Source organism: Mus caroli, chromosome 2, assembly GCF_900094665.2.
Source record: "Mus caroli chromosome 2, CAROLI_EIJ_v1.1, whole genome shotgun sequence".
NCBI lineage: Eukaryota > Metazoa > Chordata > Mammalia > Rodentia > Muridae > Mus > Mus caroli.
Window position 1 is genome coordinate 33,894,720 of NC_034571.1, and position 12,037 is coordinate 33,906,756.

A 12,037-nucleotide genomic window follows, 5' to 3' on the forward strand; every position below is an offset into this window, starting at 1 on the left:
CACCCCTTATCTCCACAAAAGAAACAATCTAGTCTTTAATAATTCATACATCTAGCAGGGAACTTGGAGAAAGAAAAAAACAAGAAAATCCACCAGGATCGGAAAGATCTCAATATAAAGAAGTGGGCCAGTTTATTGTTATACCTGTGGCTTCTTGGAAAGAGGCTGAACCTAAATCATCCAAATCAGGTTTACCATGAATACCTCAAGGCTTGTAGGACATAAGGTGGCTACTTACATGAGCCTTTTCAGAGAGGATTAAAGAAAAGCAAACATAGGGTTGCTGGCCTCTACCATTCTGAATCAATGGCTAATTTCATGAAGTATTTGATTACAAGTAAGGGCTGTGGTCCCCAAAATGGAGCCTTTCCCCTGAAGCTCCATTTCTGGCAAGACAACCAAGACCCTTTTCCAGGTATGCACTATACTCCCTTTACAACATCTACTGACATGAGCTGTTCCAAGCCAATGCCTCTTACAACAGAGAAAAATTATTCGTAAGAAAAACAGATCCAAGTCAGCCAAATAGACTATCCCTTCTGGCACACTCCCAATGGCAGGGAGGGTGCTTCAGAGGCATTGAGTCTCCCATGAGCCACCCATCCCTATATGGCATTTTATCTAAAAAATATAATTGTGTCTGAACAATTTCATCTTGCTTCTTCCCTTTCCTCCACTAATCCATGCTCAACAGTGAATTCCTCACAAAGCTTCAGAGGGTTATACAGCTGGGTGTGGTGACACATGGTAATCTCAACACCCAGGAAGCTGAAGGGAGGAAGATTCTGTGAGTTTGCCGATTGCTTAGGATATACAGTCTCAAATCCTGTCTCAAAAAAAGGTAAAATAAAACAAACAAACAAACAAACAAATGAACAAAAATAGTCAGGAGCAAGAGGCCACGGGGAAATAAAAAGAGGAAAAAACAAAAAACAAAATAACAAAACCCCAGAAGGCCCAAACCACAGCTAAAAGCAAGTCTAGTGGGACATGCCAGGGCATGGCTGAAACTGGGAGACCTTGAGGATCCCTGATCCTGTCACCAGTTCCAATATGTTGTGGTGGGGAAAAAACCCCACACAATTTCTTGGTGCTTTGTCTTCTCTCTAGAGAGAAGTATTAAAAGTATTAGATTTTCTCTTGACTCTGTCAGAACGCCATGACATAAGGCACCCTGCTGTCAGGTACTCCATACCCTGTACCTTTAAGACTGGTTTTAATTTAGTGTCACCCACAGCAGTTACAAGTTAAAGCCTTCACATATGTGGGCCCTTCCTGAATGAGGAAGGACAGGCGCTCAGCAGCCTTACCAGCAGTAGTCCAGCAGATGTGGGGGCAGCACAGGGATGTACACATGCTGCCAGTACATAGGGTAGAGCATGGCAGCTGAGCCGTGGATGCAGGCCGTCAACTGAAACAAAGAAGGGCAGACAGTCAGACCACAAGGCAGAGTTGAGGGAGGCTTGTACTCAAGTTAAGGACTCAAAGTCAAAGCAGAAACAGTTCCTCGTCAGACATGCCCACCCCAATGCAAAGCAACAGACTTTCTCTTGAAAACATGTTGTTCCTATCCCCTGATTTTAAAGCTAATGCATGGTTGATGGGGGTGGGGGTGGGGGTATGTGCAGCTAAGTGGTAGCTTTTGCCTAGCATGTCTATGTCTGAAGTCAAGTCTAATCCTCAGGACTACACAAACGCGCGCACGCACACACACACACACACACATGCACACAAAAGGTTTTAAAGCTCATGCAGATTTTAGAATAGAAAATTGAGAAAAAGAAGAATATGATAAAAGAATCAGCATTTTCTGAAGATTATTTAACATTTTAATTTATTATACATGCAAATACTTATAGTTCCTTTTCTAGTGAAATTAAAACTCTAAATATAATGGTTTTTCTCTTTTTATTTTGACATTATTTCCTGATATCATTTTCCTATATCCTTAAATGGTCTTAGGAAACACACCCTTTCATTATCCCCAGTGTATTCTTCATACCCATTTTCCTGCTTTCTATCTTCAAGTTACATACTTGTATTTGGATATATGATTGAAGAGCTTACAGATATGCTACAGTGTTTAGCAGGCAGAGGAAGGTAAGAGACTACTTGTGTCAGTATAACTGACCGCTTTGACAGAACTAAGCAATGCAGTCAAGTTTACACTTACTTCCATCTTACTATTTTCACTCCTCTGATTAGCAATGGTAAATAGTTTTTGGCTTGTTTCCTGACTCTATTTCTTATATAGATGGCTCCTTCCTTCCTTCCTTCCTTCCTTCCTTCCTTCCTTCCTTCCTTCCTTCCTCTCTCTTTCTCTTTCCCTCCCTCTCCCTCCTTCCCTCTCTTTCTTTCCTTTTTTTGCAGACCTTTAAAAGGAATGCTGGTATCATTTAAATTGATTTATAAGCAAGCATTGAGGACTTGTAAAGGCCATCAACTTATGTGATGTTTTTGACAAGTTGGCTTTCATTTTCCTCAAGTTTCTAAGAGTAGAGACTTGAATGACTGTGTGGATAAGGTCTTCCTTGTGATGAGCCCCACTCATTGTCCAAGGAAAGACCTCCAAAATGTTTGCAAGCATTTAACTCCTGAATCCATCTGCAATTAATGTGGGCTTTAGATCTGCGGTGAGAACTTCTTTCTAGTAGTTGATCAATTGTTCTAGTTTGTAGGCTTATCCTTCCCCATTTCTTTCAACAACATGCTTAGTATTCTTTGTCTTTATTTTTAAGAGCGTGAGATGTCAAAAAAAGCAGTATTTGATACAATTAAAGACAGAGAGGTAAAGGTAATGAAAAGCAATACAATCTCTGTAAAATTCAATATGGCAAAAGGAATAGGATGCAACCCAGGGGATCTAGCTAAGTAACAACAGCCCACAACTCCTATTTCTATCTCTTTCCTTTTGTTTCTTTGGGTTTTAGGATGCCTGTCCTTTTTTTTTTTTTTTTTTTTTTTTTTTTTTTTTTTTTTTTTTTAAAGCTGGTAGTAACTGGTCTTTGATGACAGAAGAACATTAGAAGGACATTTATGTGGTGAAAGAGTAATGTGCCAAGACCCACTTAAAAGAATCCAGGTTACTATAGCACAACCAGCTTTAAACTGAATACACTGCCGATGCTTCACAGTTGTGAAAGCTGTGTACTGAAGCTAGGATACTCTGCCCCTCACCTGTTCTCTTCAGAACCCATTCTTTAAATCAGGTACATGTGGGGAGTAGATCCAGGGAGCTTGGGGGGCTGTTCATAGGCATTGAGTTCAATCACCCATCCCATTCTGTAGGTTCTCTGATAGAGGCAGCTGAGTATAGACACATTATTGCCATGGCTATTCTCACCAGAGTTTGGAAGGACAAACATAGTTGGTGGTGTGGTTCGGAGAACAAACCATCTTTACTCAGATGCTATCCACAAGTCAGGCTGGAGGATTACTGTGGTCCTGAGCACCAGTCCTCCTGCTCATCTTTAACCAGCATTCTTGCTCCATGCAGGTTCAGTCACATCACTTATTGCTCTCAAGCCTTTAGGGCACAGCTAGAATAGAATGCCTGTGCCAGATCTGGTTTATCTGTGAGGCAGCATCTTCAACCAAACTCAGCTGCCTCCCCAGCTTGCCCTTGGAGCATACCATTTGCAGAAGTAATGGAGTGATGGACTCCTTCCCTTCCCTCACTCTTTTACCCATCTCTCAAAACTGCAGGAATTAGTTCTGCTGGCAAACTCTTCCCTTAGGCCCCTGACCAAGCTCTCCTCTCTTCTCTGTAGCCTTGCCTTGACTCTGTTACTAAATGAACTGTAATTACTGAAGTTTGTCCCCTGGTTACAGTATACACAAAGGCCCTATCTTTTTTCATCTCCACATTTCTCAACTGCATGCATATAAGTGTTTGTCAACACAGTGTGCACCCTGAATAAATTAAAAACCAGACAAACAACCAGATTCTGATTTAGACTATATTTACAACATAAAGATAGCCAGTAACAGCCAGGCATGGTGGCGCGCGCCTTTAATCCCAGCACTTGGGAGGCAGAGGCAGGCGGATTTCTGAGTTCGAGGCCGGCCTGGTCTACAGAGTGAGTTCCAGGACAGCAAAGGCTACACAGAGAAACCCTGTCTTGGGGGGTGGGGAGATAGCCAGTAGCTTAGCTTATATATTAGGCACTGTCTAACAATTTCATTAACAATGGGAGTTCAGCAAACTCTCATTCCAAAACAAGGACAAGCTTAGACATACAAATATACCACTTTTTGGAAAAATTGAATCATCCATCCACCCATCCATCCACCCGTCTGCCCATCAGTTCATCCATCCATCCATCCATCCATCCATCCATCCAATCAAATGCCTGTGCTATATTTCTACAGTACATTAAATAAATAGATGAACTGTAATATATGCAACTGTAATATATGAAAATCTATTCAGTACTAAGGTAACATCATCACATGAATATGTTTGAAATTATCATAAGTTATTCACTAGGATGATTTTGTTTGACGTGGGACTGGATTCCCTGTTTCTTATTTGTTTAAATTGTTTTAGGCCAATTCTTATCTTTAGACAATATCCCACCTCTACCTCTGCTCCTGAGACAGGGTTTTTCTGTGTAGCTCTGGCTATCCTAGAACTCATTCTGTACACCAGACTAGCCTCAAATTCAGAGATCTGCCTGTCTCTGCTTTCCAAGTACTGGGATTAAAGGTGTGTGCCACCAGTGCTTGTCTCTAGACAACATTTTTGACTTAACTCCTTAATCTCAAAATAAAACTACCAGATTAAATGATAAGATTTTAAACTAGTTATACTTCATTAAAAACAAACAGACAAACGTACAAGCTTTTAAGGGTGTTTCATCATTTCATTAGAGATTTTCTAAGGCCAAGTCTCTACAATTTGGGTAAGACACATTCACCCATTTGATTAAGAAAACAAACAAACCAAGCAGAAGATTATTTGGCTGTTTCCCAAAATATAAAGTGACACTCATTCTGTGTATTGTTAACAACAGTGGCTAAGCTAACTGCAATGGGGTCTCCGTACATCTACATTAACCCAGATATGATATACAGAGTTCTACATAGTATCACCAGCCACATATAGGAGTCTGAAGGACTATACTCATTTCCTATAGAGGATAAAGTCTTAATGTAATGAAAGTATACAATAAGGAGTATAGTCAACAAAGGGGTATGTGAATATTTAATTGAAGTATAAGTTGAGGAAAATGATTCTATCAAATATCTCACTTGGTAGGAGAATAGAAAGATTGTATGTGTAAAATTTGCCCAAAGTCATTAGTTACAATGAATATTCATCAGAAGCCAATTATCAATCCCATTTAATGACACCCCAAAAGATTTTGCCCTGAAGCAGCTGAATAGTCTAAGGCTCCAGACAAAACTAGACAAATTATACACCCAACAGCCAGTCTAGCCAGGACACAGGCTGTAAAGTAACCACTGGTGGGTGGTGGCGGCACTTTAGCAAATTCTGTCCTCAATTAAAGGTGCACAAGGTCAGTTATATCTTAGAGCTCTATATCTGGCTTCATTAGTTTCCTGTGTGGCTGGGAAAAAGAGAAACAACAATGTGGGTAGGACATGAATGGGGAGTGATCAATGATGCAGGTGAAAGAAAGCACAAGATGCCATGCCTGCTCTTTTGTGTTTTCAGTTTAACGTATTTCTCAGAGATAGTAGATAAACTGATGGTTAAGTCATAAGATTCCAATGTTTCATCTGATTCCATAATACAGGATTAAAAATAAGACCCCATTCTAAAAGAAAAATCCCTGCAGTACATGCAGCAGGCACAGAATTAGGATGGAGGCTCATGGGAAGCCTTGTTTTAGAGGTATGCTCACATAGGTACCCAGACACACTCTCTACCACACTTCATAGACAGGAAACAGTCTCAAAGGTGAAATAACTAGCCCAAGGCCACATGGTGACAAAGTGACAGAATCGGGATTCTCACACAGGTCCTGTCAGATGATAATGGCTCCTATTTCTACAACACATAAATTAAATTAGAAAGCATCTTTGTGTCTACCTGGTGCCATCACTGTACAGAGCATTCCAAAATGTATGAATACTATCCCTGTCAGCAATACCCAATTATTCAAATACTCATCTGACTTGCTGTTAAATGGCCAAATATCTAGGAGAGAGTACCAGTAATTATTCTTTTTCTTTTTAAATGAGAAAAAGAACAGAAAAACTTTATTACATGCCTAAGGCATGGGAGTGTTGGACTAGAAAAATAATCATTTAAAAAACCACATATCTAATCACTTCCTGGGGATTATCAATTAACTAACTGCGACTTTAATCCCCAGAGGAATTCTAGATAATGACTGCTAGTCATGGAAAGGTTTACATGTCGGCCTGGACATACCAATCAGAATGTCTTGCTTTTTGCCATGCTCCTTTCTGAACACTTAAAAGGGAGTCTTCCACTAACTGTCTTTTTTATTTGAGCAAACTACTACCTCTCATGGGTCTTAATTTCCCTAACATGAAAAGTTAGAGGCTGGCCTGCAAGATTCGTGTGCCCTTGTAGCTTTAACCCTAGAGGAATGTCCATCCTTTGACATGAAGGATGCACCTCCTCTATCTCGATTGGCCAAGCAGAAATCAGCTAGGGTCCATTTTCAAAGCCTGTTTCTCACCTTTGCTACTACAAGGACACCCCCCTCCCCAAACTCTTGAACTAAGAAGTGCCACCTTTCCCTCCAGTGGGGAGCACAGCCTTCCTCTATGTCTACTCCATCTCTCCTCAACACTTGGAAGAGCTCAGGAGGCGATAATGGGAGAAGACCCAGAACAAGGCTCCAGCTGCAGTTCTGCAAGGACAGGGACCATATTCAAAGCGTTTCCTTATTTCCTATGTTGCCTGACACTGGGCAGGTGCTGGGTCAAGTGTTTGAGGAACATGAGACTGTCCTGGCTTAACGTCAAGAAGAATGCTAGGCAAGGTCACCCAACATTCTTGCAAGCTGTAGTAGCTCAATAGTTCACTTCCGGAAACTGCATATTTTTTGAGAAAGAATTGAGACTCTAGGATCTAAAGGCTGGCACAGAGGGATCGGATGGTTGCAGTCATTCTTCACATCCTTGAGCTGAGAATGTTAAACAATCAGACTGACACCTGCTTTACAGGGTGAGAGGCATCTGGATTTCCCCTCTGGGTTTAAACAAAAACAAACTGATGAAATAAAGAATTGAGAAAGAACTGCAGATTTGTAACTTTAAAGTCCATGCTTTTCAACAAGATTCATCCTTTGTCCAATGGCTTAGAGAATGTTGTGTCTTGGGGAACTTATTAGCATTGTCAGCTTGAGAAGTAGGTTCTTTACTTACAGTCTTTGTGGCTGTCGGGAAATAAGTGTTGCTGTGACTCAAACAGCTCTGTGATTTTTGCTTTTAATTACAAATTATTTTCAACTGGGAACTCTACTATAGAATCAGCAAAAAGTTTGCAGGTACTCTGTGAGCAAACCTTGTCATGTAAAGAAAAAATATTAAATTAGAAGTGGTTTGACTATGCTCCAATTGTATTGACTATATTAGGAGTGGAAGAGTTGGCTTTAAAGTCAATCAGCCTTCCCCTAGTTCAGACAGACACTTAATGTGTGACAAGAAGAGCAAAGAACACCCTGCTTAGAAGATGAGATGCAGTGATCCTATTCAGATGAGTAAGGGAAGAAATCTTTCTTCAAGTAGTTTCTCTTGTGGTTGGTGGAACTCAGCTTAGCTCTCCTCCTCCTCCATTATCTTTAGGGAAATGAAAACCAAAGCCAAACAAATTCTAATGTGGTCAAGTAGAGTCAGGCCTCAGAGAACGCCATGATCCAGTGGAGCAGCAGCTTTCTCGCTTAATTCCTCCTCTTTCCACTTTCTTTTTATAGCTATCTCCTAGCTAGAGTAATTAGAGCAAGTTATTAATCAGAGTAAAAAGCTTTCATGCCAAGATTTGACACTTCAAAACATCAAAGCAAAGAAAACTGCCAGAGAAAAGTGTTAGCTCCTAAAGCTGAGACAGAAACTACAGCAAGGTAAGCTACGCTGTCGGGAAGAAGCCACCACAAGAGAGGAAAGCACTTCTTTTCATCTTTAAGGTGAAAAAGAAAAAGACAAGGTTGCATGATTAATAAAAAGCCATATAAAAACAGATAGCAAGTGTGTGGCTGCACCTCTATTCTGTGCCTGTGACAGCCATTGCTGAACAAGGAGATGGCTGCAGGATCCCTCCTAATGTGCATCTGTCATCAGTGAGTCAAAGCTGGCACTCAGGAAGAAATCAGTTGGCCATCTCACTGAGTCTAAGTGGATTTATATTTACTTTCAAACCTCTTAAGATTATAGTTTATGTTTAACTAATAGGTTTATATCAGTGTTTTAATGATGCCTTTTTTTCTTCTTCAAAGCCTAGCACGCTGGTGTGGTGACACACACCTTTACTTCCAGGACTCAGAAGGCAGAGGCAGGCAGATCTCTGAGTTTGAGGCCAGTCTAGTCTACAGAGTGAATGCCAGGACAGCCAGGACTACTATACAGAAACACTCAGTCTCAACAAACAAACACACACCAAAAGAAATCTAACATAATTAAATTAGGAGTCATAAGCACTATCAGTGGGAAAAGAGAGAGGTGGGTGGTGAGTTCCTAACGTTGCATGAATAGATGAAAAATCTCCCTTATGGAGCAAATCCCAAACCCAACTTTAGAAAGTTAGAGCAAACCCAAAAAGACTAACGCCCAAACCAGTCCCTTTCATGACTATGTTTACATGGGAAATGTGTTTTACATGTGTTTAACTCATTCACCCCCCGTAATAGCTCTATGAGGGAGTTATATTAATGTCTCCATTTTGCAGGTAAGAAAATTTGTCTATGGTCACAGAGCTCAGGTATGAGCTAGGATATGAACCTTGGGAAGCCAGGCTTCTGAGCTTATGCTCTCTACTCTCATGAAGCTGCCTGTGTGCTCTGATCTACATTAATCAGACAATTACTGAGCATCCACTATGTGTACACACCATGCCCTCAAGCAAGTTAAAATAGACAGAGAAAGATCAAAATGCAAACAATCAACTTCAACACAAAAGCATTATGAAAGAGGTGCTATAATAGAGGTTCAAGTATGTCAGTATATATAGAAGGAATCCCTGATTCTGCCTGGGGCGAGCATCGAGCAGTAGAGATTGGCTCATCAGAGCTTTCTGAGCTGCGTGAATGAAGACAGAGAGGCTGCTTATATTCCTTCCTTTAGGAGGCCAGGTGAGCCATGTGAATACAGCAGCTACTTGGGCCACTTAAGCTCTATTGAATGACCCTTCAGTCAGTGACTTAGTGACTTGTAGGACATGACTGGAGACACAAAACCTTCATGTTGTTATGTCTTTGTGGCTTGAGGATTTCACTGTCACCACCATCAGTCATACACACAGAGCATGCAAAATGTTTCAGGATCTCTGGAACCACCTTCTTTGACTCTGAAAGTTAGGTCAGGGGTCACTGCCTACAAAGATGACATTCAGTGACAAGTGGCATTCATAGAATGAATAGTGTATAGTCAGTGCTGGGTTATGGTTTTACCTCTTCTATGATTATGAACCCTTACCAGTCCCACTTTTAGAGTAAGAAGCAGAGAGATGTCAGAGGTCAATTTGCCCATGGCCAAGTGGCTAAAAATGGCGCAAGGAGATTAAATATATGGCAGAGACAGGCAGTGTCAGAACAGAATGACCCTGACTTAAAGTCTGATTCTCTCTCCTCCAACCCTGCTGTCCTTTTTCTGAGGAAGATTCTACTACCCACAGGACTGTCTAAGGCACCTAGCTGGGAGATTCAGTAGCCAACAAGCTAGGAGAAAAGCAAACCTGTGATTTTTCTCTTATGTTTGTACAAATCCTTGTGTGCATGGCCTGGTCTCACAGCACTCCAAAGTGACCATATATGCCACTTTCAAAATCAGCAGAGGAAATGATAAATCCTCGTCCAATTAACATAGTACATAGTGCTTCAGTGTTGCTTCCTTAACAAATGCCTTTGAGATGTGTGCCAAAGTGGACACCATTTAGAGATTTTCAAGCATATTAAGAGGGAAGTAGTTTTAATATTGCCCATTTGTGTTTCTTGGGTAGAGGTATGATTTATAAGTCATAAGAAATAATCTCTTCTGCTAAAACCTAAAGAATACCCAGGACTGGAGACATTTCAGTGGCTAAACAGATTGTTGCATAAGCTTGAACATTTGAATTTAGAGCTTTAGAACACATAAAAAAAAAGTACATGCTTGTAACCCAGAGCTGGGGGCTGAAGACAGGAAGATCCTGGGGCTCACTGGTCAGCCAGCCTAGTGCAAACAACTAGATTCAGGTTGAGTGATAAATTGTCTCAAAATAAACAAATAAACAACACAAATAGTAATAATGTACAGAAATGATTGAGAAAAGGCATCCCAGTGTCAGGTTCTAGTTACCGCATACACTTTCAGATGAGTACAACTGTACATACACAGACACACTGCTCCCCACCCCCACCACAGAAAAAAATATATTTATTCTGCAAATTGCCCCTATTGTTCAAGTAATAAAATTTTAGGTATGTTTTAACGAAATGGCTAAAAATTCCTATCTTGCTTCTAGATCTATTATCACCAATGCATCCTGAGTCACATGGTTGGTTGCTCTATTCTCCACAGCACTATGAAAAGCTGGATTATGCCTAGAGATGCCCTTCTCTAGAATGGCCAAGGCCACAACCAAAACTCACAAAGAGAAGATCTCTCAAAGAACTAAGTGCTAGTCTGTCTTCATGACTGCCTTCTAAACAAACATATACAATCTTGGTTATACAGTTCTAAGTGCAGATGAACCAGTGGTACATCAATACCAACAAATTAATATTGCTTCTGAGGGGAAGGACAGTATGCTCCATGATCCCAAATCTGGTTGCATATCAATCAATAGGGAAATCTGGAAAAACAAAATAAAACATCCTGGGTTCTTCACTAGACCTTTTGAACTGAAGTGTTTGGAGATGCTGTCTGTGAACCTGCTTTTTAAGCATGGATCCTGGGTGTTTCTAACAGTATTTGGAATTGCTAATAATCTAAATGCTCTGTCTAGTCCAAAGCAGGTGTTCAGTGTTTGTTCAAACTACAGAAGTGGCAATAGAGGAGGATAAAAATCAGTGTGGCAACTGGGGTGGGCTGAGGTTGTATTAAAGGATCACACACTCTACTGCTAACACACTGTATTGTATTATAGTCTCCTCGACATCACAAGGCTCTTTTTGGTCCAGTTACAGTTCAAGGTAAACAGAAGAAAACCAACTTACACATAATTAAATGAATACAGTTCAAAAAGCAGTGAATTATATTTATGTTTTAAAAACCGACATAAATAAAACATAGCAATCTTTTCTCCTGCTTCCTATCAGTGGAGGTTTCTTTCATTTATTTTAATGGCTTTTCATATTCTCTGAGCCACGATAAAATTTTATGTAATGGAGATTAGAGAGGCTATGTTACTCGTGAGTTTGGCTGCTGAGCCTGTATTTCATGCCACTTCATTACATTTTGTTAAGGATTTCCCTCTTCACCAAAAGGATTAGCTTGCTTCTCACTTCTTTGAATACTCTTCTTAGGTTGTCAGTGTGACTAGGTTAATCTCAACCCCACCCCCTCTCTCAACATATAAAAGATGAACAAACAAAATGTTCGATTTATTTTATTTTTTAAATAGAACACTAAATTTAGTCTTAGACTTCACTCTTTGGGAAGTTTCCAGTTACAAGGTCTTGGCTTCCCTTGAGCACAGTTTGAAACAAAATAATGCAGTTTGTTCCTACGGCTGGAACATGCAGAGTGGAGTGTGCAGGCAAAGAGGCCCTGGCTCAAGTCCAGTGTTTCAAACCTCCTTAAACTGCCACTCTCTTCTTTGCTTCAAGGGCTACAGATAAGCAAACAGGATTAGTTTGTTCTCGTGTAGAAGAACCAGGAAAGCTTTGCACATGCTGGTAAG

The 12,037-nt window shown here is 40.5% G+C and overlaps 1 protein-coding gene across 8 annotated transcripts in view; it reads right to left on the bottom strand.

Annotated features, from left to right (window-relative positions):
- The window catches only part of Dennd1a (DENN domain containing 1A), a 474,661-nt gene that overhangs the window by 206,208 nt on the left and 256,416 nt on the right, over nucleotides 1–12,037 (bottom strand). For all 8 annotated transcript variants that reach the window (XM_029474571.1, XM_021183620.1, XM_029474570.1 and 5 more), the window contains one exon: nucleotides 1,311–1,411. In XM_029474571.1, coding sequence (XP_029330431.1) covers nucleotides 1,311–1,411 — 101 coding nt within the window. The remainder of the gene's footprint in view (nucleotides 1–1,310; nucleotides 1,412–12,037) is intronic.